This window comes from Triplophysa rosa, linkage group LG10 (genome assembly GCF_024868665.1).
Source record: "Triplophysa rosa linkage group LG10, Trosa_1v2, whole genome shotgun sequence".
Taxonomy (NCBI): domain Eukaryota; kingdom Metazoa; phylum Chordata; class Actinopteri; order Cypriniformes; family Nemacheilidae; genus Triplophysa; species Triplophysa rosa.
In genome coordinates, this window is record NC_079899.1 from 11,702,766 (window position 1) to 11,730,759 (window position 27,994).

The 27,994-nt window shown below is 38.6% G+C and overlaps 1 protein-coding gene across 1 annotated transcript in view; it reads left to right on the plus strand.

Annotated features, from left to right (window-relative positions):
- mboat2a (membrane bound O-acyltransferase domain containing 2a) overlaps window positions 1-27,937 on the plus strand; it is an 85,166-nt gene extending 57,229 nt beyond the window's left edge. The window contains exons 5-13 of the mRNA XM_057343348.1: window positions 4,730-4,785; window positions 12,743-12,797; window positions 17,181-17,364; window positions 19,347-19,539; window positions 20,048-20,151; window positions 20,237-20,301; window positions 20,392-20,524; window positions 22,396-22,547; window positions 23,023-27,937. Of these exons, the coding sequence (XP_057199331.1) occupies window positions 4,730-4,785; window positions 12,743-12,797; window positions 17,181-17,364; window positions 19,347-19,539; window positions 20,048-20,151; window positions 20,237-20,301; window positions 20,392-20,524; window positions 22,396-22,547; window positions 23,023-23,197 (1,117 nt within the window). The 3' untranslated portion in view covers window positions 23,198-27,937. The remainder of the gene's footprint in view (window positions 1-4,729; window positions 4,786-12,742; window positions 12,798-17,180; window positions 17,365-19,346; window positions 19,540-20,047; window positions 20,152-20,236; window positions 20,302-20,391; window positions 20,525-22,395; window positions 22,548-23,022) is intronic.
- The last annotated feature ends 57 nt before the right edge of the window (window positions 27,938-27,994 follow it).

Sequence of the window (27,994 nt, forward strand, 5' to 3'; positions counted from 1 at the left end):
ATTTCCATTTCCTCGCTGCCTTTCTTTTTCCGATTTGCTATTCGATTAGCTCAGTCCTTTAGCTTTACATTTTAGCCTCTCTGTTTAGCATTTCCCTGACATTTTGGGGCCTTGCATTGCTAAAACGAGGTTAAACAATACAAATTAGCTATGGCAAGAGAGATGTAACAAGCTCTCTGATTGGCTAGTTCCTTGTACGTCATGTTCAGAGGTATGTTAGATGAGCAATGGAGAAGAGGATAGAACTGTTCACTGCACGTGTTACCAGCGCTGGCTTTTACTCTAACAGAAATCATAGAAAAGGAAACTTATTGTTAGAACAGGTTAGAACATTCACACTGCACGTGGAAGCAGCAGTGCTGCGGTCATTTTGGAAGCGAGTCTATTTTTGCTGCGCTGCTTACGCGCAGTTAAAGTGACATACGTTACAGTGCTTATGGCCAAAATGCTTATGGATTCACGCGAAAAGTAACATCTTTACCATTAAAGCATGTAACTGATGTCTGTTGTGTTTTAAACCGCCATTATGACTTCCTAAAATAATGATTATTTTTTATGAAACCGCAAACATACACCATACAGTAGATGCTACTGTGTACTGTCTATGTGTGAGGGCAGAGCTGGGACTATAGAGTGACCCTGGACATTTTCTCCAAGAGCAGCACACCACACACACCCTCGCGTTCCGGTTCCACCGGTCTGCTCATGAGCAGTGGCCCACCGGTGCTGAGGGAAACGACTGCATCATGCTGACAATCGAAACTGAGCAAATCCTTCTCTTTCATTGCAACAGATAAAATGTGATGATGACTATAATTCACAGTACACGGATAAAATCTGTTGTATTATCTATATAATCCGGAAAAGCTTTAATTCATGTGTTTTAAACAACATCCGAGCACACTGTTCTAGTGGTACAAGCAGTAAACAACAAACAGGTCTACTTCTACTCGCATCATTTCGCACTCAAGTTTTTTTTATGCAGATGCGCGGCCAGGGCATTCAAATATAGAGTAGTAGACGCACCTGAAGAAAAGAAAACTCACAGCGAGTGCGAGCAATGGATGGTGAGTGCTTTGGCAAGTAGAGAAAGCGGCGCATCCTGCATTTTCCACGAGTTTTAGACGTTAATGGCCTGTAAAAAAGACACACCTTCCGCAAAAATTTGTTTTCTAAAAGTTGGTGGGGACATGTACATTTACGTCCCACCTATCCCACTGGCAAAATACGACTATGCTCATCTGACATACCTCAGCACACGACATACAGTACATGGGAATGTTAGTAAAACACATGAGGATAAAGACCGAAGACGAGGATTTGCTCAGCAGAAGAAAATTATTGACAGCGTGATGACAGCCGTTTTATTTGTTTCTCTGAATGTTATATTGAGATGGAGAGTTCACTTAGATTATTGATAGTGTGATGCAATCGTTTTCACCTCACTCATAGTATGAGTCTCATACAATAACATAAATACAAATACAGCAAAAATAGACTCGGTGCCAAAATGACCGCAGCACTGCTGCTTCCACGTGCAGTGTGAATGTTCTAACCTGTTCTAACAATAAGTTTCCTTTTCTATGATTTCTGTTAGAGTAAAAGCCAGCGCTGGTAACACGTGCAGTGAACAGGTCTATCCTCTTCTCCATTGCTCATCTAACATACCTCTGAACATGACGTACAAGGAACTAGCCAATCAGAGAGCTTGTTACATCTCTCTCGCCATAGCTAATTTGTATTGTTTAACCTCGTTTTAGCAATGCAAGGCCCCAAAATGTCAGGGAAATGCTAAACAGAGAGGCTAAAACGAAAAGCTAAAGGACTGAGCTAATCGAATAGCAAATCAGAAAAGGAAAAGCAGCGGGGAAATGGAAATGCAAACGGTAAACGGCATCGCCTTTTCAATGGCCGATTAAAACCCGTATTCGTAGTTGAGTTTGTAAATCCAATTATTTATTCCTCTTTTTAAGATTTTTTTTTTAGATTTTTTTTTTTTTTAAATTGCATTTTCAAATACATTTTGAAATTCCACTATTTATTTGGGGATTCATTAATGCACTTTAAAATGATGTACTTATTGACTGTTTTATATTGTTTTTTTAAATTCCCTTTTTAATTTGAAGTATTTATTGATGGATTAATATTTCATGTATTAATTATTTTATAATCACGTTTTTATTGCCCATTAAAACATTAAATAATGAATGACTTTGTCATTTCACCTATTTATTTTTGGATAAATAAACGAAGTTGTAAACAAATGAATTAATGCCTATTTTTATTGAAGAATTAGTTATTAAACAATGAAATGCTTTATTACTTTACACACGACTCTTCCGGTCCTCCATAGACAGCATCAGCGAATCATCTTCGTTGCATCTTCCAAGTTGCATTTCTAAATTAATTTCTTTTCAATCACCACAGCTAAAAATAGCTAAAGCTAAAACGGATAAACTATTCGACCTCCCAAATTGACTAGTCAGTTGGAGGATGTCTAGTTCAGTGGTTCTCAAACTTTTCCATTAGACGGCCCACTTGTGTAGAGTGTCTCGCTTTGCGGCCCCCCGTATAAATACGTACTTATAATCTTAAACTTAGAATTTTAATAAAACCAAAAACAAATTCTGTTGTACAATGCTGGAACATCAATACTTTTGGTTGGTGATCTAATTTTTCTGATGATGATTGCAAATAATTCATGATAAATTTCTATATTTCATATAATGCCACAAAATCGTCTCGGTTACGACTGTAACCTTTGTTCCCTGATGGAGGGAACGAGATGTTGTGTTGAGAGACAGACTGGGGTTTGATCTTGAGAACCTATCATCTCCGAGAGGAATTTAAAAATGCCAATGAACTTGGTGAATGGCACGCGCACGCCAGTCTCCGCCCGGTGCATACGGGTATAAAAGGAGATGGCGGCACCCATTCATTCATCTTTTGGGCTGAGGAAACTGAGAGACATCTCCTGGTCGCTGCAGTGGGCCGGCGAAGCGTCGTGGCAGGAAGAAACAACATTTCCCTTTCAGTCGGTCTCTCGACGTTGTGGTCCTATACGACATGCCACGGTGCTGAGCCGTATCACGAGCTCAAGCAGAGCGACACTGACTGGACTAGCGAGTCACAAGTGAGCGCTACTGTGAGACGTAATCCTCCAGTGGGATCGGTAACTAGTAAGATACTTTGAGAGGCTCGTACCGACGGCCGTCACGGGTGGTGGCGTTGTTCACTATTTTAGCGAGATAGCCGCCCGGTACTGTAAGGAAACACTGGGAAGCACTGCTCTCTCTACTGAAAGAGTGTGCTACGGAGACCACATCCTACCGCAAGGGGAGGTTACATGTGGAGACACCAGCATGGTCTCACCAGCGGGGAGATCTACATGGGATATGATGCGCGAGCTCGAGTAGGGACCACACGACCCAGGTGGGTTGACCCACTGGGAGGGAGGTCACCGATAGGGGAACCGAGAGTGAGGAAGTCAACATACGGGACGACCCTGCAGGGGAGTCACTACGTATGGGGCAATAGTCCAAGTATAGGGGTCCACCTGAATAGGGGTGACTCTTCCACTACCAGACTCGGTATAACAGACCGCTCCGCCCGGTCTGCTACCAATATTGCCAATGCTTCGTGATGGATGGAACACCAGGACGAGAAGAGGCACCATTTAAAGGCGTATAAACGCCTAGTGGCAGGGGCTCTAGCCTGCAGGACAGTCTCAACGACCACCGGCGGAAAGCCGCTCAGACTCTCCTCGTCCCGTCCAGGGGCCAGACATGGAGGTTCCAGAGGTCTGGCCTGGGGTGCTACACCGTGCCCTTCCCCTGCGACAGAAGGTCCTCCAACAGGGGAATTGGCCAGGGGGGGATTGTCATCAGAGCCACCAGGTCTGAGAACCAAGTCTGGTTGGGCCAGTAAGGCGCAACTAACAGCACTTGATGTCCCTCTTCCCTGACCTTGCACAGGAGCTGTGCAAGGAGGCTCACTGGAGCGAAGGCATACTTCCGCTTGTCCCGCGGCCAGCTGTAGGCTAAGGCATCCATGTCGAGGGAACCCTCATACAGGGAATACCAAAGCGGGCAATGGGTTGAGTCCGGGGAGACAACAGGTCCACCTGCACCTGGCCGAACCACCCCCATATAAGCCGGACTGCGCGGGGATGGAGTCGCCACTCTCAAAGGAGCGTCCCCTGATGAGAAAGTGCAGCGGCTGTCTGGTTCAGGTTGCCCGGGATAATGGTAGCTCGCAGGGACTTCATCACCTGCTGACTCCAGAGAAGGAGGCAACGGGCGAATTGCTACCTCTGCCGTGAGCATATGCCGCTTGATGATTGATGTACGCCACGGCAGTCATGATGTCCGACCGGACCAGCACGTGTTTGTCCTGGACAAGAGGTTGAAACCTCCTCAGTGCCAAGGACAGCCAGCAACTCTAGGCAGTTGATTTGCCACCCCGAGTCCAGTGCCCCGACACTGCGTGTCCGTTGCACACAGCACCTCACCCGTGCAGGGAGAAGTCTGACCAATTCCTCTCGGAGATGATAGGTTCTCAAGATCAAACCCCAGTCTGTCTCAACACAACGTCGAGAGAGTGACTGAAAGGGAACTGTGGCCCCCCTGGATCCATTTTGGGGCCCCCAGTTTGAGAACCACTGGACTAGTTAACCTCCTAGTAAAGAAAAAACTCCTACTACAAAATCTAATTTTCTCTTTCTTTCAAGGCCCATGATGGTCATCACACAGAAGATCACAAGTTTGGCCTTTGAGATTCATGACGGTATGTAACAATTTTACACATTTACATTTTTTCCATTCAGAATCGTCAATAGTCAAAGACTTTCCTAAACTCGAACCCCAAATTTTCAGACTTCATTCAGACTTTGGTTTGTAGATGTATGTAAACTTTATAAATATTTCATTTATAAGCCATAGGGTTTAATCTCTCTCTTTGCTACAACATCAGCTTCTACTCTCGTGAGAATTCTTTACACTGTAAGGATTTTTTTTATTTATATAGCACAGTTTAATACAACACCAGGTTGCCCAAAGTGCTTCACAAGATCTCAATAAGATTACATACAAAAACAGAAAAAATTCACAAATAAACAACAACAGAACACATAACAGCATGTGCACAATTTGAGTAAGCTAACCTGCATCACAACAACTCTTCATTTGTTTTTAAAAGATGTGCTTTCAACATAGATTTGAAGACTGGTAATGAGTTGACAAATCTAATAATGAGAGGGAGATCATTCCACAGTTTTGGACCTGCTTCTGAAAAGGCTCTATCTCCCTGTGTTTGTATTTTGTCCTAGGAACACACAGGAGGTGTTGATTTTCAGACCTCAGAGATCTCGTGGGAGTATAAACTGATACCAAATTAGACAAATACGCAGGGGCAAGATTATGAAGAGCCATATAAACGAAAGTGAGAGTCCTATAAATAATTTTGCGTCGTACCGGCAACCAATTTAATGAGACAAGCAGTGGGGTAACAGAGTCATGCTTTTCTGCTGACTTAATCATTCTCGCTGCTGCATTCTGGATTCTTTGTAGGCGCCCCAATGCACCACAGTCAACTCCAAAGTAAAGGGAGTTACAGTAATCCATTCGAGAGAAAATGATAGCGATGGTTTAGTCTTCGCCAATAAACATAAATGAAAAAAACAAGATCTCACTACTGTGTTCATTTGCTTGTCCATCTTTAGTTCACTATACAGGACAAAGCCTAAATCTTTCACATGGGGTCTCATAAAACCTCCCAGGTGCGTTGAACTTATACATTGAATCACCTATTGCTTCTTAGGGCCAAAGACAATAATCTCAGTCTTATTTTCATTGAGCATCAAAAAATTAGCGGCCATCCCGGCCATCCATTTGCTTCTATTCAGAGCATTAGTGAGGCCAAATGATCCCAAAGGTGTTCAATGGACTATGTGTATGCCAGTCAGGTTCTTCTATATCAGTGTCTTTGTGGGCCTCGTCATTGTCATGCTGAGACCGAGAAAGGCCTCCCCAAACTTACCGCAAAGTTAGAAGGACAAAATTCTCTGCATGTGGTAGCAATGAAGACTCCATAAAACCAAATCCAACCAATAACTATAACTCCATTCTTTTGCTGCCCTGCAAGCACTGGTATTTCCTGCAGGAAATGCAAATCTACTGTTTGTTACCATACCAGTGTTAAAGGCTCTGTCTATTACATAACAGTATTTGAACCCTCTCGATGCACTGTGTCCTCGTATGTCATTGATTTACGCTGCTGGCTCTGCGCTCTGGTGAGTGGGCCAGAGCTCTTTGGGTTGCCAACTGAATGTTTCACATCATAAAGCACGTTCACCTCATTCTTCTCACTATGGCCTCTTATGTAACTTGCCGAGATGTGTTTACAGCGATTCTCATTATGACGGCATAATTCAGATGATCTGGCTCATTGATAAAGGACCGTGGAGACTGGACGGCTTCAGGATTAGCAGACTTTCCTTCCTCTGAGTGTGCGAAAGAGATACTACAGCTAAAAATGAAAACTGTCATATCTGTCATATCTGTCATAATAACAATATACAATGCCCGTCCAAAAAAAAGTCACCACCTGGATTTAACTAAGCAAATAGGTAAGAGCCTCCCATAGGATTGGAGGTCTAGGTTCAGCAACGTTATGTGCCCAAAGAATGAGGTCAGCTGACTACCTGAATATACTGAATGACCAGGTTATTCCAGGCTCAAATTGTGAAAGAGTGGTTCAGGGAGCATGACATAATTTTCACACATGGATTGGCCACCACAGAGTCCAGACCTTAACCCCATTGAGAATCTTTGGGATGTGCTGGAGAAGACTTTGCGCAGCGGTCGGACTTTACCATCATCAATACAAGATCTTGGCGAAAAATGAATGCAACTCTGGATGGGAAAAAATGGACATTCTGAAAATTGCAGAAGCTTATCGATGCCACAGCAAATGCGGGCCGTAATCAAAGCTAAAGGCAGTCCAAATATTAGAATGTGTGACTTTTTTTTGGACGGGCAGTGTATATGTGACCCTGGACCACAAAACCAGTCACAAATCACACGGGTATATTTGTAGCAAAAGCCAACAATACATTGCATGGGTCAAATTTATGGATTTTGCTTTTATGCCAAAATCATATTACGATATTAAATAAAGATCATGTTCCATGAAGATATTTTGTAAATTTCTTACCATAAATATATTAAAATCACGAATAAAAATGGCCAGAAACATGCCTACACACATGGAAATTACTGGACTCAAGTTTGGTATCTATGTAAAGCTTAGAATTTGTGCTTTTGGGTTCATCTACTCTCCATAACGTCATTAAATCGGTAAGCCCATATAGCGTTAAAACAAACCTGTTTCTTCTTAGCAACGGCCTGCTACAGCTCCTCTGATAGACTTTAAAGATGATTTTGTCCTATAGAAAGATGTCCTGTCCTAACAAACCATAGATCAACGGTAAGCTCATTTATTCAGCTTTTAGATGCTGTATAAATCTCAATTTCAAAAAATGTATCCTTATGAGTGGTTTTGTTGTCCAGGGTCACATATAATATAATATATGTAAGGAATAATTGACAACAGGCTGTTCAATTATTCAAAAGTTAATGCACACCCCAAGGTGGTAATGCGGCCACGGCACGAAGCGGAGTTACACCTCGGGTGTGCATTAACTTTAGAATAATTGAACAGACCGGAGTCAATTATTCCCCTTATACCACGGTTACCACACCACAGGACATTGTTCAAATGTTTAACTTCAACGTTTGTCATGTTATCGTCTTTAAAATGCTGTTGATGGTTGGACTATTTTCTTGCGCATCTCATTTCAAGCATCCTTTAGAGCGAACGGACTCGGAAGCTTGAGCCACGTGGTGGGTGTGTGTTTGCAGCAATGTGACAGAAAAGCCAGTGATAATAATATTATTTATTCCTCATATTGTTTGTATCACAGCAGTAAAAAATCACGCAAACTTTTGAAAGAGTAGGTTTATCAAAATATATATATGTTATCAGTTGAAGAGGAAAACGAACCAGTAGGCTATCAGTGTTTATTAATTAATTTTGTTTTTCTATTTAGTTATTTTATCTATTCGATTTCAGTGTATGTATTTCTATATTGTTTTTGAAATGCTTTGTTTATTGAAACGAAACTGTGCACGCGTTTACATTAACAGTAAAGTTTGACATTATAAACGTCAGATCAAGAGCAGGGTGCTGTTTGAGGTGATGGCCTGTACGCTACACCATAACCTTTCTGTCATGGCTCTGCTTCCTTAGTCATGTTTTTCTTGGTCCTGTAGCAGAGCCATGGCAAAGCCTTAGGTTATTTGTGAGAAAGCCATGAGATGTTGTTTTTTGACATCTCATGTGTTTTCTCATGTCTTGTCATCAGCCCCGCCCCTCTCGTTTCTTGTATTGCTTTCCTCTCATGTCTGATTACCCACACCTGCCCTGTGTCGTTATCCCTCGTTTGTGTTCCCTATATATACCCTCTTGTTTCTTTGTCCTGTGCTCGTGTATTACATACGTTGTGGTCATTGTGTTTTGCTGCGTCCTGTGTAAGTGTACTTATGTGCTTACATGGTTGTTTAGTGTCTGTGTTTGCCCGTGTTCCTGTTGCTTTGCCCTGTCTGTGGATTTTAATTTTATTTAGATACTGTCTGTACGTTTTGCCCCCTCGTGGGAAGTTTTTATTTTGTATTTATCCTTAGTTGATTTTCCCCCATCGTGGGTTTTTGTTTTGTCTTGTTATTTGTATTAAAGTCATTTGTTAACCCCTTCACTGCCTGCCTGCATTTGGGTTCTTCACCACGCACCGTCCTTGACACTTTCTGTTATTTAAACTTGGCGAAGTGATACGGAACTGTAATGCGGTCAGCAGACCTGGAACACCTTCATAGGTGTGCATTTACCGAAAGTTAATGCATACCCAAAGAATGTTTGTCAACTAATCAGATTGAAGCATTCAACAGCCCCATGGTATAAACATTGTATAATGAAAATGAGCACCGAAATTATGACAAAAGCTAATTCTGTTTGGTCTATTTTACTTAATGTTCTGTGGGTAGCGGATATAAATTTGAAGACATTTGAAGAAACGCATTTGTTAACAAATTGTTTTTTGAGTCAGTTCATTGAACTAGTTTGAATCATTTGTTTGCAACAATTCGTTTTATTCACTAACACTAGGACCACTTTTTTTTTATTCTCATTTTAGATCTTAACACCCCCAGTCCTCCTTCACTTACATTATATATAAAAGCATGACCAGTATAAGCTTAAAAACATGTCATACGTGTTAAGCCCATTGCACATAGAATCTGAAATTTCAGGGCTCGACATTAACGCTTGTCCGGGACAAGTGAATGTTTTGTATGGGCAAGTGAGAGAGAATTTTACTTGACCGACCGGACAAGTAACTTGGAAAAAAAAAACAGTGCGACATATATGTAGAATAATAAGAATATGTGCATTAGACAGAGCTGCGTGTTTGTCGTGGTTGTGCTTGTTTGTGTGTGACAATAATCACGCGAGTCCATGCGGACGCGGAATCCTGTTATTTAAATGTCATCTGGCTGTTCTGCGTGTCTGAGTGAATTATGTGCACAGTTTAACATACAACACGAGTGATGGTCGAGGATTTATCTGCGTCTGCACTGTATGAGGATATGAACACATGAACTTCATCTCCAGAGTTGCTATGAGAGTTTATTTTACGAACGTTTTACTGTTTGAGTGAAGCTATCTGCAAACAAGCGTCTTACCGAAGACCCGTCAAAATAAAAGTCCCGTTAAATTAAACATTCAGACAAAAAATACTGTAGTGTACTATAGTATTTGCTATTGAAAATTGAAGTGCCCTTGTAGTAAATTGATAAACACTGTATACTAAATTAAAGTTCAAAAACAATAAAGTAAGAATTTTACTGCAGTTTACTATAGTAAACACTATAGTATCCTACAATAATTTATGTGGACTAATATACCACTATTGTATAGTAAAGGAAAAACACAGAACTTAGAAATATTAAAACAAATTTAGGTAATCTAAAAATGATATGGCCCTAATTTATCCATCTGTATGTAACATTAATGTCTTTTGTCAGTTATCTGCCTATTCATAATGAACTACACTTGCACATTTCTGCCTGTGCTACCAAACTTTAAACCACTCTAGCACCAGTGCTATGTGCAAAAAAAGTTAACTTACAGCCTTAAAACTAATAATAATTACTGCTTGCCTTTGGTTTATAGCAGTCACGGAGAGTAACGGCCTATAAACAAATTCAGGCGGCCAAAGCAGACACTAGTTAAAATGCTTAGAAGCAAACTTGACCAATCTAAATCCGAAACAATTATATTGATTATATTATATTATAATTCAAATGAAATATCTTTTTTTTATCTTTGGACAAGTAATTTTTGTAGTCGGACAAGTGAATGACAAATGTACTTGTCCGAAGGACAACCACATGACAATACTTAATGTCAAGCCCTGAATTTGCATCCGAAATTTTCACACGTTAAAAAATAAATACGACCTCACGTTGTGTCAACCACATTTACACACTGCCTCCGATATTTTCGTCCGTCATAAAAAAATTCGGACTGGGTTCGATTTTCGCATCCGTAGCAAAGATTTTGAAAGGTGTTTTGACAATTCAGAGACACCATACAAACAAGCTCCAAATACGAAAATACGCATATGAAAATTTCGGACTATATGTGCAAAGACCTTTAGGGTAAATAATGACTGGCTTGAAACATTTGAGTAAACCGCTATCGTTTTATCTGCGATTGGCCGAGTGCCCAGTTAAACAGTGCGACTGCAGTGTGACTGCAAATAAGATCACTGACTGGCCCAGCATAGTTTTCAGATGTGTAATAAAGTCATTTTTACAGTCAAACAGAAATTTCCACTTTAAGGAAGAAGAACATGATTGTGTGTGCGTACATTACACTGCGAGTTATGCACAATTTCCCAGCAGCCAGTGGGGCTACAGGAGTTGATAGAGGAACTAATCTAGCTGTCAGTACAATAGGTGTAATGAATGAATAATGCCTTGATTCGTTTACTTCAATAGCTCAGCACAAATCACACCCCGGACTGAAGCAGAACGGCTCAGCGTTCAGAACACATCACAGCAGACAGACTCTTAATTAACATCTACAGTCAGCTAATAAAAACATGTTTCACTGTCATTTAACTAGTGTTTGGAAAGCTAGTCTGAAACGGTGTCAAGATTTAAGCTTGCAAGCACTACAAGCTTACTATATCTGATTACATTAAAGCTACAATGGTCGCACTATCTTTTTTAAGTCATACTTTTAACATTTTTAAATGAAATAATAAATTATTGAACGTGTCAAATTAGGATGAATGCTACATGTGCATACACAAACAAACAAATGTAACATTTTGGGCTAAGCTATTAACTCGATAGAAAAACGTCAAAACATGGTATAAAAAAAGAAGAAATCTTCACATAACGGATGTTGCGGTGGTGTTTTCTTTTGAATTATTACATACATCTAAGTGAAATGGCTTCTGGAATGAGTAAAAATGAAGGGCGGAGCTGGATTTTGTTTCTCCAGAATTGATTGGATGGATGTTGGAAGTCCCACTCCCAGGCCAAAATATACATAATGCAGAAAAAAGATGGCGTTTGGAGGGGGGACATTAATATTTTTGATGTAAGATTAGGAGGGCACAACAAGGACCTGCATGGATAAACCATTTATAATAAATATAAATAAACACTGCAATACTCTTAAGTAGCTACTTTTAGTCAGGGGTTTTCGTTTTAGTTACAGGGGTTTTCAAACTTTATAATGCCAAGGACCCCCATACAGTATACTGTATGATAAACCTTTTGTGAGGGACCCCCTTCCTAAAATACACCCATCCATATATTTTTATGTACAAAGAAACATTTATATTACGTTAGATAAATAGTAAGTGTGATTTTATAAAGATAGCATATTGTTTCCAAACTTAATTAATTGGCTACACTTATTATGTTTCCAACGTTTACAAAAAATCTTGTTTCACGACAGCTTTACAAAGAAGCCTTTCAAACCCCAGTAAAGGGGTTTCCTGGAAAACTTTCTAGGGACCCCTTTGAACTTTCTGGAGGCCCCCCGGGGGTCGCCCAGAACGCAGTTTGAAAACCCCTGGACACTACACTACTTTGAAAAAATCTAAACTGATTTGACTAAATTTTAACTGTGTGAGTACTAGACATTACACAGTTGCCAGCTTTGTGACTGGCTACAGACAAGACTGGACATCACACAATAAGCAACTGAGGATCACACATTACCCCAAAAGCAAAAGTTGTTCTGTTCTAAACAAACTCGTGAGGAAATATGCACCCACCAGTTGCTATGAGAAGCGTGTAAACAAACATGAATGTACAGAAGCTTCAGTCTCTATTTACTTCCAAAACAATGAAACGTGTGACTTGTGCCCTCTAACAATTGTAAGTTCAAGCAAACTTGAATGTGTTGCCACATATGTGTGATTATAGCTTCTGTTTGTTCTTTCTGCGTGAGTGTGATTTTTGTGCATCACATCGGCGTCATTCACATACATTTGCTGTATCTGAATTCACATTACCCTTACTTCTATCTCTCAAAACACATTCCTGATTTGCAATGTATTGTGGAAATGTGTCTGATATGTTTGCCTGTGTTTTATTTTTTTTCACAGGTTTGACCAAAAGGGAGGAGCATCTTAAGCCCAGTCAGAAGTATCTTGCTGTCAGGTATGTGTGTAAGGTATGTTTGTGTGGGTTTAGATCACTTATTTACTGTCTGCCTGATTCGAAGAACAAAACACATTTGTGCCCGCTGTTATAATAATGTAAATTTATAGACTGTATATTCAGGGCGTCTCGCTCAAAAGTCCTATTGGGTCAGAATCTCCAAAAATATTTCAGGTGATTCACGTGTACAGACTGGCTGGGACAATTTATTGTAATATTAAAAAAATCCCTTTTAAAAACTTCTCTAACAGAGGGAGACAAATTGAAACACATAAGGAATACAAAACACAACGCAACATTCTTTCACAACTGTCTTGAGCATAATATTGCTGCTTTTAAAACCTCCAAATCACTGGCAGACTCGACTCAGAACATTGCGATGAGCCAGTGTCCACACAGGAAGTTGTCAGGATTCTGAGTGGGGTGGGGGTTAGGAAGCCTCGCAAATCACACCCTAGAACTAAAGTGTAAAGTTTGGAACAGTGTTGACACTAAGGCCACAAATTCCTTGTGACTCAGAATATTGTGAAACCCATAGACATAATAAATACCTACACTGTAAAAAATGTATCTGTAAATAACGGTAAACTACTGGCACCACAGACGCCAGTAATCTACTGTTATTCTACGGTTTGAATACTGTGAAGTTGCTTTACAGCTTTCTACTGTAAATATATAAAACATAATTTTCCAGTATTTTTTAATTTACAGTAAAACACTGGCAGCAGAGACGACAGTAATTTTCTGTAATTCTACTGTATGAATACTGTGAAACTGATTTACAGCTTATTACTTAATACAATGACAAACTTTATTTTGCCAGCAGAGATGCCAGCAATATACTGTAATTCAATGAATACTTTTAAATTACTTTATAGCCATATTCGGTTAAAAAATATATGAAGTTTTTCTGTCATTATTTCCATTTACAATACACTCTAAAATATGGTGAGGTAAAAACAATCCAATTTGAGTAATTTTGGCAACACTCTTATTCAAAAAGGGTACCCCAAAATAGGTTAGAAAATAAAATCACACAGTAAATTACTGCAGTAAAAACACAGGCAACAGAAATAGGCAAATAATATGAACATTTATTTATAAGCAAGATCATCCAATATATAAGTATAAGCAAAGTATAAGCAATGTAAACATTTGTATGCGAGTAAGAAAAAGTGCAGAAAAGAATACAAACTCAAACTCGGTTACATATGGTTAAAGGAAATTGCGTTGTCAAAGTTTAATTATCAAGTCCAGTTTTAAAAGAACAGATTTCTTAAGGGATGTGAAATTTCATAAGTGCCACGAACAAGTTTGTGTCAGGTGCTGCTCACCCCGTCACCGGTCCAGTTTTAAAACAACATGCTCCTCGCTGCAGTCAGTTTCAAATACCTCTCTTTTCCTCTTAAAAGAGTTTTTTCTGTTTTCCACTTTTCAGTCATTACAATTTTCCACATATATTCCAATCATGAGAGCCACGAACACCGATCATACTCAAACTCGGTCCAGATTTAAAACAGCATGCTCCTCACTGCAGTCAGATTGAAATATCTCTCTTCTCTTAAATTTGTGTTTTTCTATTTTCCACATATATTCCAGTCATGAGAACCACAAACACAGACAGGCAAACTCGTACTGAAACTCACATTAAACATCAGCGCCATTTTACTTCTTCAAAAACAAAGCCCACAATGCATTGCGTAAAACAGTAAAAACCCGTAATGCATAAATACTGCAGATTACTGTTGAAAATGGCTTGTAAATTAACAGCAGTTGCTTATCATGCAAAATATTGCCCAGAATGCATTGCTTTCTACAGTACATTACCGCTTTTTACAGAAAACAGTATATTACTGTCAGAATTTGGCTGTTTTTAACAGCATTTTTTTACAGTGTAGACGCGGCATTGGCCGCTCTGCTCCGCTGCTGTGATACGTCAACAGCACCGCCTTATTAAATAGGGCAAAAGCCCACTAAACTCATAGAAGTGAATGGGAGAGCTGAGCTTTTTCGGCATTAAAAGCACAATCACATTTACATTTCTCAACCCAATTTCTCAATTTTAATGGTTTACGATATACGTAGAGTACAAATTTATCATGTCCCTAGGTACTTAATATCTCTATAGTTATACTTTCGAATTAATCGTTGTCATAAGGAAATGTGAAATATACATTAATTGAGTTTGTTATTCAGGAGAATCCACTAGATGGCACCACGTTCAGTGATATTTTAGGGATATATGCAGGACAAGCAACAGAATAAAATAACCACACGTGGACGTATTAATCGAGAATAAAACACATCATGTTGAGATTGTTTCTGAGTTTTATTTGAATCATTGAACAAAACACCCAAGATAAAATTACTTAATGTACATATTATCTAAAAAGTAAAGAATTTTAACTGGGGAAATGGCTTTATCTGTCATTCTTGGTCTTGTGGCAGAGCCATGGCAGAACCCCATGTTTCATGTGGAGGGAGTTTTGGCCCTGTTGGCCTTCCATACTCTCTCTCTCCGGTCTCTGTCTATTCCCACCCTTTCCTTGCCTCATTATTGCTCATAATGATTTCATGCCCCACACCTGTCCCCTCTTGATTTGATTGCTTATTTAATGCCCCTTTGTTCTCTGTCCTGTGCTGGTTCATTGTGCGTGTATGTGTCACTTGTATGGTGAGTGCCTGTTCCGTGGCAGTCTAGTCTAGTCTAGTGTAGTTCATGTTTATGTTAATCTTAGTCTTGTTAGGTGTAATTAGTCTTAGTCCTGTCCTGTCCTGTTGTAGATTCCCCTGTTTTGTTTTGTTTTGTTTTGTTACCCCCACGTGGGTCTTTGTTTTGTATTTTTGTTAATAAATGTCTTGTTAATACCCCTTACCCGCTGTCTGCGTTTGGGTCCTCTCTTCTTGTCTCACCACCCGTTCATGACATTATCTGTTATAATTTTATACAATTTCAAAAATAAAATATGTTCTTTTATAAATCCGGTAAAACAATTACAGCAGTAAAACATGTATGTGAGATAGTAAAACAAATAACACTGTTGTGCATTATAAATATTATGAAATATGGTAATAAGACCCAAGATTAATATGTAACCGGTTTTTCCCAATATTTAAAGTGAATGAGCTGTGTTCTAATCATGTGCATTTCATCTACCTTAAATTACGTCACATTAGCGATGTGTATACACAATTATTAAGCCTAAATGAATGCTAGACAAGCTGGAGTTTTAACAGTTCCGTTACTGACAGTTTGTTTTTATCAAGATCACAATTTACTCATCCTCAAGTTGTTCCAAATCTGTGTAAATTGCTTTGTTCCGTTGAACTCAGAGAAAGATATTTGGAAGAATGCTTGTAACCAAACAGTTCTTGGCCGCCATTGACTACCATACATTGGATACCATACAAAAATTACATTGGAATTACAAATCTTCAAAATATCTTTTAGAAATTTATAAAGCAATTGTTCCTACTATGGTAATACAGATTTGGAACAACTTGAGGTTCAGTAAATAAACACAGAATTTAAATTTTGGGTGAACTGGTCCTTTAGCACTGGAAAACTTTGGTTCAGTTCCTTACAGTGTTGGCGAGTCCCTAACTGAAAAAACACATATTTTGTTTATTTAGCCAGTAAAAAGGTGTAGGGTGACAAAATACTACATAACATGTTTTTTTATTATTTTGTGATTATTAAGTGATTCCTATTAAACATCTTGAAATGTTTAGTTAAATACTGTTGTTTATCACTGTTTTTAATACATTAATTGAAATTAAAGCTGCAGTAACTTTAGCCTCTGTATTGTCAACCCTGAAACTTAAAGTTGCAGTTTACTTTGTTCTTTTAATTCTGTGAGTTGAATCATATGATGTCAAACGGACATTTCCTGTTAAATTGTACCTGACGGCTCAAGTTATATCTCAATATTAAAAGCTTACTAAACTAAACCAATGACACAATGTTATTAGTTGTTTCTTAATCCCACCTTAACCCCCCCAGAAATGAAAATTACAGTATATCATCATTTACTCACCCTCATGTTGTTCGAAACCTGTATGAATTTCAATATGTTAAACAAAAAAATATATTTTGAAGAATGTGAGATACCAAAGAGTTTTGGTGTGACCATTGACTACCATAATAGTTTTTATTCCTACTATAATAGTCAATAGTGCCCCAGAAATGTTTGGTTACAAACATTCTTCCAAATGTTTTGTTTGGAACAACTAAAGTAAAAGATGACAGAATTAAAAATTTGGGGTGAACGTTCCCTTTAATTCCAAACCATATTTTGTTGCTTGACATTGTGCGTGTTTTTATTACATGTACAGTATGTTTACATGATGAGTTATCATATGTCTTTTATGTTTCCTGTGCAGAAAGATGCCCAGCCTGCTGGAGTATCTGAGCTATAACTGTAATTTCATGGGGATTCTGGCTGGTCCCACCTGCTCCTACAATGATTACATCGCCTTTATAGAAGGCACATGCTATGAGTCCAAACCTCTGGAGTCAAATGGCAAAGAGAATGGCAAACTGAAGCAGAGCGACCCCTCACCTAAGGTACAGCGACCCCTTTCGGTTAAATGTGAAACCTTGCGTAAAGATCAGGTATCACACGCAGTTTCTGCCAATCTCATATTAATCTTGAGTACCTATACAGTAGTATTGCACACGTCGTATTTTCAAAGAGTATTTAGTTTGATCACATTTATAAAAGATAGATACAGCTGTACGATTATTTCCGGTAAAACATGAGCTGCTAGAGGCTGGCAGTGGGACGGAACTACAGCACGAGCACACAATTACGTACGCGCCGATTGCCAACAAAAAACAGACATATGACTTAGTCTCACTTACGGTGTGCAGTTCATGTCCGGCATCTTTTAACCGTTTATATAACATCCATCACTGAAATGCCGTGAACAAACAGACACACCTAAACTTCACTATCGCAAGAGTAACGTGCCAATCTTGACGCAGCTCAGACAATGTTGATGGCAAGCGGGTCTCGCTCGTCGGTTGGCTCGTGGACGGGCTCTTTCTTTCGCCTTGCCGTGCTTTTCTGGGAGAATTGCCCAATAAAAGAAATAGGATCCCCTTTACGACAGACTTATAAAAAACTTTCAGAAACAAGTTGGAGTGCTGGGGGAGTGTATCAAGCACAAAAATACTAAATCAAACATCCAACTCGTTTTTTAACAAGTTGACCATGTTAAGCATGAGAAGCCAGCACGTTCAACAGTGTAAAGAAGTCACGTTACCTCTACTTTAAGGGAAAACCAGTTCTGTCATTTTTTGACAAGAAAACTTGATTTGTGAGAGACTTGAATAATGCTGCTGTTGTGTGGAATTTCCGTCACACGCTTGCAGTATTTGACCAATCACTACGCACTGGTTAACTGGCCAATCATAGCACACCTCGCTTTTCAGAGCGATGAGCTTTGTTAAAAATCAGCGCGTTTCAGAGAGGCGGGGCAAACATGCACGGTATGTGGAAAATACAGCGTTTTTGAACCTTAAATCGTGTATACACATTGAATTACATCTAAAACAAACGATAATATTCGTTTTAGCCGTATCATATGACCCCTTTAAATGATACATTTACGTTTTATTTAGCATTTTACTACCTTCGTAATCTAATGAATGGATGAAGGAGTAAATGAATGAAACCCTTTACAGGGTCATATTTCCGAGGTTTGCTGACTGGAGAGTTTGTTTTGCGTACAGCTCTGGTGATAATACAAGCGATCTTGAACATTTCCTTCTCAGGAACTTGTCAATGCTGCTCTCTGCGCATAATGGCCTTTAGCATCAGTTTAACTCCCATCTCTCCTGTAAACGCCTCAGAGCTCATTAAATATTGTCAGTGATTTATGGGTTTTATCCCCAATGGACAAACAACAACAAAAACATTTGTCGAATCAGCTCAGCAGCGAGCGTGCGGAATATGCACTCGGAAATTAATTTCCTATTACACAATGATGGACTCATTACTGATTTGCTGATAGCGAGGCAATCTGAGCTCTTAGATATTAAAAGGGTTACGAAACACAGGAGAACACGACTAGTTTAGTAATCGATGTTGATACCTTAAGTCTTAGCTACAAAAAACACTGCATTTTGAAAATGTAGGTTTTTAACACACGTCTTTTTTTGGGTATATTGTCACACTATGTGGGGTAAGTTGTCACAATAGCAACCTGATGGTCATTGACCACGAGAACTTTTTTTCTGAAAAGTGACAGATCTACATTTTAATGCCATGTTACATAATATACATACTGTATATCTGCATTTACAAAGTAATAAAGACTATTCATAGCTTTACAGCAAAATGTAAAAAGCAGCATAGAGTAGATGTAGAAGGTAACATGCGAATACATAAAACCCTTGTACTTGAGAATTTGTGACAACTTCCCCACAAAAAAAGTGTTGTTATGCCCATTGTACCACAGCTTCGATACCATTTAGTGACTTTTTGACCAAATCTTCTAGATTACAACTTATTGATCTTCATGATATTTATGTTGTTCCTGCAGAGAGATGTGATTCAGAAGCTATGCACGTGCGCTCTGTCCCTGATGGTTTATCTGGTGATATACACCGCCTGTCCCACTGAGCGTGTCATCAATGACTCCTTCATGGCCTCTAACCCCTTCTACATCCAGGTCCTGTACCTCTACATCTCCATGCTGTCATTACGCCCCAAGTACTACTTTGTGTGGACGTTAGGTGAGTAGAACAGATGGCTGACATGTTTAGCGAGTATATAAATTATACATACAGTATATACTGTAACTGAAATGATTTATTTTGATATATACTTAAATGTAAGCTGTGTCTTTCAACATCAGAAATTCTTAAGTTCTTGCATATTCAGACACTGCCCTCTTGTGTAAAAGTAGGGCATTACATTTATCTGCTAGGTCCTATGATGATTGGTTTGATAAAGGTTTGTAAAGGTTGTAATGCCAAAAATCCCCAAATATGACGAATCTCTCGAGAAACCCTATGCTATAGTTTAAAGCACATTGTCATATTTAAAGATCCATTTCCCTTTGTAATAAATTGCTTAAACCTACATTTGCATAAACATTTTGTAGGTTCCACAGTTTTTTCTTGTCATTCGCAAAATGGCATGCATTGTTTTTGGTAAAATATTTTTTACTGTCATATTTTGGTGTTTTTAGACGTTCCCTTTGTGTCAGTAATAAAAAAAAACACGTATCTTATTTCACAGCTGATGCCATCCATAATGCAGCTGGTTTTGGGTTTAATGGCTATAACACAGACGGCACCCCAAAATGGGACAGAATATCAAACTTAAGAATACTGGACATTGAGGTAAATGATCTGCTTCATCCACCAGTTTACCTTCTCCAAGGACCCAAACCCTAACATATCGTCTTTTCCCCAATGTTCTTTACAGTTTGCCACCAGTTTCAAGATGTTCCTGGATAACTGGAACATTCAGACAGCCCTTTGGTTAAAAAGGTGAGCGCCCTTAAATCTAAATCTTGAGCATTTGCATTTTTTCTGAAGTCTCTGAAATATTACGAGCTTTGATGTGGCTGTCGCCTGCAGGGTGTGTTACGAGCGCTGCCCGTACAATCCGACAGCGGCCACGTTCCTGCTTTCTGCCGTATGGCACGGGGTGTACCCGGGGTATTACCTGACTTTCATCACGGGTATTGTCATGACAATGGCAACACGAGCAGTGAGTATTCTTTACATAGGGTGGGCTACCAAAACAAAGTTTAACTCAGAATAATTAAAAGCAAAATATTACTGCACACTTAAGCGTTTGTCAAAGTACAGTGCAACTCATTCAAAATGAAGAACATCATAAATAGAAGCAATAATTACTTACAGTTCAGGGTCATGACATCACAATCAATGTTCAATAATTAATTAACAATTAAAATTCTGTTTCCTAAGGACAAGGAACAAGAAAAATGAGACGAGAAACAAACAATAAATCACACAATCACAAGCAGATTCAAATACATGTCTGGGAATGATTATAAAAGTCTTATAAAAAAGAGTCTAAATTCAAACTATATGGTACTACGTTCTTAAATTTGTGTCTCCAAAAGGCTTACCCCTTCAAATAAAGTTGGTAATGACACTTTCTCAATTTCTATTTAATGCAATAAGGAGATTGGATGGTTAACAAAGTGTTAAGTCAGAGTTGTCACAGAAAGCCTAAAAAGATTCTTTGTTTTTATTCTGTTAAAGTTGTAAAAGTGAATCGGATGGGAGTGGTTTTGCTAGAAAATATTATTACAATAAAAGCGGACAACACGTTATCTTGTCATTTCTCATGCACATACGAGGAAAGAAAATAATCAAAAACGTGGAGGAAAATGTATATCCAGTGAAGCTTGAATAGTAGGTGGACAAAAAGCCCACAACAAAAAAATGTTCAAGTAAACAAAGTAAAAGTAATTTAACAAGTAAAATTACAGTAACACATGGCCACGACAATGTTCCAGCTCTGTTCTGGGTTTTCAATTTCCCTATGACACCGGTCATAGAAACTCTGAAGTCACTCCAGCAAAATTTGCAGCTGCACTGTAAAACTTTGCTGTAATTTCGCAGTAGGTTTGCCAGTAACTTACTGTAGATTTGATGTACAATTTAGTTTGAAGCATAAACTTACCTAGTTTACATATTTTTCTTTCATAAAACAAGACTAAATATCTTGGGTCACTTTTCTTGTTATGTAAATGTATCGTAATTGAAGAAGTTTTAAACATTTTTACAGAAAACAAGAGAAAAATGCTTAGGAAGAATGTCATTTTTTGCAGTGTTGCTGTGCTAATGCCAGTCTCTTCTTGCTCATTTTGCATCTCAAAAGTCAAAGTGTTTTAATTTTGATTAAAGTAATTGAAAACAGTACTAATTGGAAAGTATTTTAAGTAATAATTAAATCTACAGTAAGTTACTGGCAAACCTGCTGCAAAAACTACAGCAAAGTTTTACAGTGTAGTTAATAATCCATCGTACAGTTCTTTCAAATATTTACATTTTCACATCACAAGCGTCAGTGCTCAAGATACATTAGATGAAAAATTCAACATTAAGCCATTACCTAAATGTTTGTTTCTTGTGAAGGAGAGAGAGGTGTCGGTGTGATTTTAAAGTGAGTCTCAGTGTCTCAGAAAAAGAAACACAATCTCTCTGCTCTGTTGTCACTCCACATAACTCTGCGTGTAACATATTTCTTTTTCTCAGACCTGCCCTGAGTGGGGTCAGTCTCTTTTTCAGTGATATTAATGCAACCAAAACATTGACTTTTCTTGAGACTTGGATACAGTCGTCATTATTCATGCAGTCACATGCTTTGCGTTATATCAATGCTTCTGTCATGCAGTAATGACCAAAGTTTCTCTAACTAAAGGAAAAAGTGGGTCAGTTTATAGCAGCGCTCCATCTCTGAATATAAATGATCCGTTCTGTTGTTGTGTCCCCAGCAAACTGCTGTAGCAATCCTCAAGCTTATAATCAAACCTATTGATTTTTGGCCTCATAATCTTATGAATATCTTCGGAACCGTATAACCTTATACTATTTCTTGTTTTTCAGGTCAGGCACAATGTAAGGCAGCACTTCCTGAACTCAGCCACACTTAAGCTCATCTACGATGTGATCACGTGGTTCAGCACTCAGATCGCCATTTGCTACACTGTCGTGCCATTTGTACTCCTGGCAGTGGGGCCTTCTGTCAAGTTTTATAGGTTAGTAACAACCAATATGTGAAGCTTCCTGTTTAAATAGCATACCAGGATAGGTTCTGAGACCCTGGCCGTTAGGGGCCGCACCTCATTTGACTGTGGATCGACATGCAACATGCCATTTTAGTTTATGTATGAGCTCGGGTGATAAACGTTTTTAGGAAACCCACCCGCATCATCGAGCCATTGCTGAAAAGTTATTAGCGAACGACGTAAAGCTGGCAGGTCGTGATTTTATCTCTGCCTGCCGCAGTCTCCATTCATTTATTGCATGGTTTTACAGGCCGGAGTCTGTGATGCTTTATGATCTGGGAGTGGATCATTCGGCCGAACCATTCGGTGGTTTGAGATAGTTTAACAAGTTTCCAAACCAAAAATAAACCACATATAATCTACAAAATAATGTCTGTGGATTTGTGTTAATATGCATCGCTTACCATAAACAATCTGCTTTCTGTTTTCCTCTCTGTATCTTCAGATCGTGGTACTGCTGCATTCACCTGATCTGTTTTTTGCTGGTGCTGGTTTTACCCGTCAAGTCCAGACGCTCGTGCACAAAACAAGAGGAGCATCAGAGCAGCATCCAGGCCAGCGAACACAACTGCCTCTCCTCTCCAGACAACAACTTCAACCAGAAACAGAAAGCCACGTGAGGACAGGGAAAGCCGCTCGCACGTGCACTGTGTTGCGGGGAACTTTTACATCCATACTGAGAGACACAGAGCGGCTGTGACAATAACTGAACTAAACTCTGGCAACAACACCAGAAGAAGAATAGAGACACCAAACCCAATCACCTCGTCCAGACGGTCATGCTTCGGTTTTAAACAGGAACAGGATCTTTGTAGGATTTTATGAAATTGAAGGTTGAAATTTTGGGATTTGGATGACTTAAGCAGTGAATAATTGACTTACACGTAGGTTAATCTGAAGTTGCCTTAAACTCTTTATATATTTGTGTTACACGGGAATGGACCAGGGGTTGTTGGTTTATAGTTTGGCTGTGTTAGTTTAGCAAGTGTAGCACTGGAATCAGCCTTCACGGTACCTAGAAGGTTCCTGCCATTATCAGTTAAACAAAGTAACCTCTTTTTCAGTTCCTCTAAAAGAAAATATCTGGTAAGAGAGGGGAAAAGTCAAATTGTATGTTGCCAAACTCACAGGCCTTCATATCCTATCTGTTGCCATAGATTGAGTTTTATTGTTTTTTCTCCCTGGTTTTCGTTTTGCTTTTTAATCAGCTGGTTTCTCAGGCCTGCCAGCCTTGGTTAATCTTAAAGGGAGTGTGTTCATTTAAAAATCCTTTCTATAATATTTTTTTATAATAATTTGTATTAAGGGCTTTAGGTTTGATAAATGGTTGTATTTATGACATTTTTTTATGGATTGTGGGTTTCATCAGGGCTTCACAGGATATTTCTCTGTGATCTAGAGAAGACAATAGACCATTCAATGTTACTTAATATCACAGCTTGTTTGTTATTATAACCTGTATTTTTATGTTACACACATGTATGGTAAGTGAAAAAAAACCGTATTACATCGTTTCATAAGTGCATGTTAAGATCACATTATTTTTTTACAAACAGTGCTTTTTTCACATGAACACAAGTCATCTTTTTGTGTTTTGTACATTCAGTATGCATAGACTTTTATTTAATATCGACACATCTCTTGGGCCCTAATGAAACCTGCAAAAGTCTTTGTAAACAAAGTTGATTTACATTTAGTACAGTATCATGATGTTTCTTGAAATTTGATCCTCTAAAAGTTGTCAAAACGTTTTGGTCATACGATTCAAGCTTTGGGAATGTCAGACTTCATATCATTTTATTTATCAAGTTTTACCCCCTTTAAAAGGTAACTCAGCACATCGGGTGAGGAAAAAGTAGGTGTTAGCATTTACCAAAGTGAGTTATTATTTATGAATTTAGGAATAAAAAAGAAATTCCTTTAAGAGAATTTAAGGGATAGGTTAAAGGAATACCCAAAAATGAAAATTCTGTCATCATTTACTCACCCTCTTGTAATTTCAAACCTGTATGACTTTCTTCTTCTGCAGAACACAGATATTTTGAAGAATGTTGGTAACCAAAAACCGTTGGCCCCCATTGATATTGGTTTGTGTCCATACAATAGAAGTCAAGGGGGACCAACATTTTTGGTTACCAACATTCTTCAAAATATCTTCTTTGGTGTTCTGCAAAAGAAAGTCATACAGGTTTAAAATGACAAGAGGGTGAGTAAAAGATGAAAGAATTTCCATTTTTATTTGAACAATCTCTTTAAGTAAAAACACATGAGCAGGTCCATAAACAAAGTCAGGTTGAGGATAATATTCTTTGGCGATAGAGAACCAGTCCCCTGTGGTTTCATAAGCACACTTCTTTAAAATTTTTGGATTAACAAAACACAAAGCACCAGAGTATTACAGCCCGAAACTATTTCAGCGATTGCGAAACCAATAGAAAGCCAATGGAAAACTGTTTTTGACATTCTACTGTACAGTATGGTTTTACATAGCTGAAAAGGATTGTGCTAAATGAAGAGTCCTGCTTAATAGCCCAATAATTTACAGTTTGTCTTGATTGATTTAACTGCCCGAACGGAAAATGTTCCTCTGTACCCAATGTACTAACATAACCAGCACCTCAATGCAAAACTTAAAAAGTGCCAAATCGCTTGAGGTGCACAAGCTGTACTATGTACAGGCTTACAATAGGACGAGAGGTTTCTACTCAAGATCTTTCTGGATTTATTTGGTCTCAAAAGAATAATTTCAGCTCTCTCCCATTTTGCACTTTTAGTAGGAATGAGTCGGGATAGAAAAACTGTAGTAGAAAAACTGCCAGAGCAATGCAAGAAACTTCTGAGACCAGTGATTACTAGAAATGAAATGCTTGAATTTTCACACTATTTTGCTTTCAGTGTAGTAGCTTTTTTCCTAAAGGCAAGAAAAATCAAGACGACCTCCAGTGTTATCGGTTTATTTGGTAAACATGCTTTATTCAAAATAGATACATGCTGAGATCAGCTGCATACAGCATATCCTCCATTTGACAAAGCCCACATAATAATAATAAACATAAATCTGCTTCATTAATCTGTTAAAATTCTGTTACATGTTGCTCATCGATTTTCGCACCACCTCCAACTACTGATACTGCAAAGAATGACCCAAAGCTATGTGAAAATGCTACTGTAATTCCTCTTTATTGTGACTGTTATCTATCGGACGCTTGAGCTGATTTGTCTTTTGCATTGTATTGTTGGTCTTTAAAATGCTGCTGAAAGTGATTTGTGACCCACATAACATTCAAACCCGCCCCAACTGACTGCTAAAGATTTGCAGTTATTGCACAGAATCTTTTTTACTTTAATTCCGACTTTTTGTGACATTGCTTTACCTGGCAGTGCACAGGAAAACATGGATATTTATAAAATGTAATAAGGCTCTTGAGATATACCGGAAAGTAATATCTATTGAACCTGTTTCGACGTAAATCAATTTACCAGTAAAAAATCCACTATTTTCCAAAACTTGTAAGACGTTTACTGTTAAATGCATTTGCATTGAAAACTGTTCAGAGGGGAACAAACACTGTCTGTCAAATGTTTCATTTTCTGTTTTTCTTTATAATTAGTGTAATAATGATTAATTGAGATGTGTTTGATAAAAATTGTTTTGATAAACTGATGCTCTGAGGCCTTTTGCACAAAGCTAGATGAACAAACTCCGGGTTGCAGAGTAAGTTTCGGGTTGACAAAACAGACAAACCCAACCTGGTTTAGATCAGGTTCCTCTGTTGAACAATGCTTGGTATAAACGTTCTCGGTCAACTCAGGTTTGATCCAGAGTTTGTGAGGCGCGTGCTCCTGAAAATGTGATGCGTGCGGAAAACAGCCAATCACACGGAATACAGAAAGCATGCATCATCAGTTTTGATTGACTTCTCGCGAGTATCAGCGCAATTCACTTTTCCGTTGAAGATCGAAAATTATGAAAGAAATCTCTTGAATTAAAACACATTTACCAGGCAGGAATAAACACTGCTGCAGTGAAAGTTTGAGAAGTCAACTACTGGCTGTATCAATGCAAGTGAATCAACTGAATTAAAAATTTTATATATGGTTTACAAAAAAATGAAAACGTGTGCTTCATTACTTTCAAAAGCTTTAAATACTGAAGCTTGTATTTATACATACAGTATATTGTAGGGCTGTAACAATATTATCGATATCGTGTTTTCGCAATAGCAACATTGTCTCAATATTATCGCGTGGTCACATGACTGTATGAAACGATCGGTCTTCCGGGCCTAACATAGAGAACGTTAGAAAAAATAATAGATGTTACCTTTGTCAAGGTCCATCTGGTGCAATTATTTTATTTTATAAAAGGGATTTTTAGGTCATTTGACCCATCTCATACTGTAACTCATACCTCTAAGCAACAGTTATGATTAGAAGATAAAGAAAAGAGGATGCTTATGGCACGTACAGTGAGATTTTGATATTGTTACATCCCTAGTATATAGTTATATTAATTTAAATGCTTCGTTTATTATTAATTGATTAATTTTTATCATCTCGTAATAATTATGAGTTAATTATATATAATTATCATCAATAAAATATAAAAACGGCTATCAGCAAAAGATTTCCCTCTAACATCTTATTACTTTAAACTTAGAGGGTATGACGTCACTTTCCCACGTGAACACGCCGGGACACGCCCCATTGAGAGCAGGACAATTCCCTTAAGTGGTAAAATACGCAGCAAAATGGGTCCTTTCAATAGGAGAAACAAAGAAACCGGGACTAAAACACGCTATTATTTGCTGAAATTAAAGGCAGTGGGACTCGACGGTGATCCTTGCGACTTACAAATGGAACCAGGTGTCCTTGGACACTGATATGTTGCGTTTCCTGATATTGTAAGTAGCCATTTTGCTAAGTGTTTTGCCACTCAAGGGGGCGGTGTTTTGCCGCGTTCACATGGGAAAGTGACGTCACATGCATACCCTATTTTGGGTGAGAAACAAGGGTAGTGGCTTCTCTGCCTCAGATGTCACCTTGCTCAGAGCTGATTGGTCCAGTTTTGGTTTGGTTTGCGATCTTTCACCCAGAATAAAACCTGCTCCGGAGCAGGTTAGCCATGTAGCGTAAGTTACCATGGCGCCGAAACCCGCTCCAAACCAATCCACCTTCTTGAGCCTGAAAACTCTAGAGTATGCTCAAATTAAACGTGAACTTTGGTATAAACTGAAACTGGCTTTGTGCAATAGGCCGGTGATGGTTGACAAAACCAAACAACTTTTATTTGACAATAGGAGAATAATATAATTCCACTACCATGATAGTCACAAAACAAATAAAACCACATATCTTTACCTGGATTGGATGAAGTGTTGAATTTTTATTATTAACGCAGAAACAAAAGTGCCACA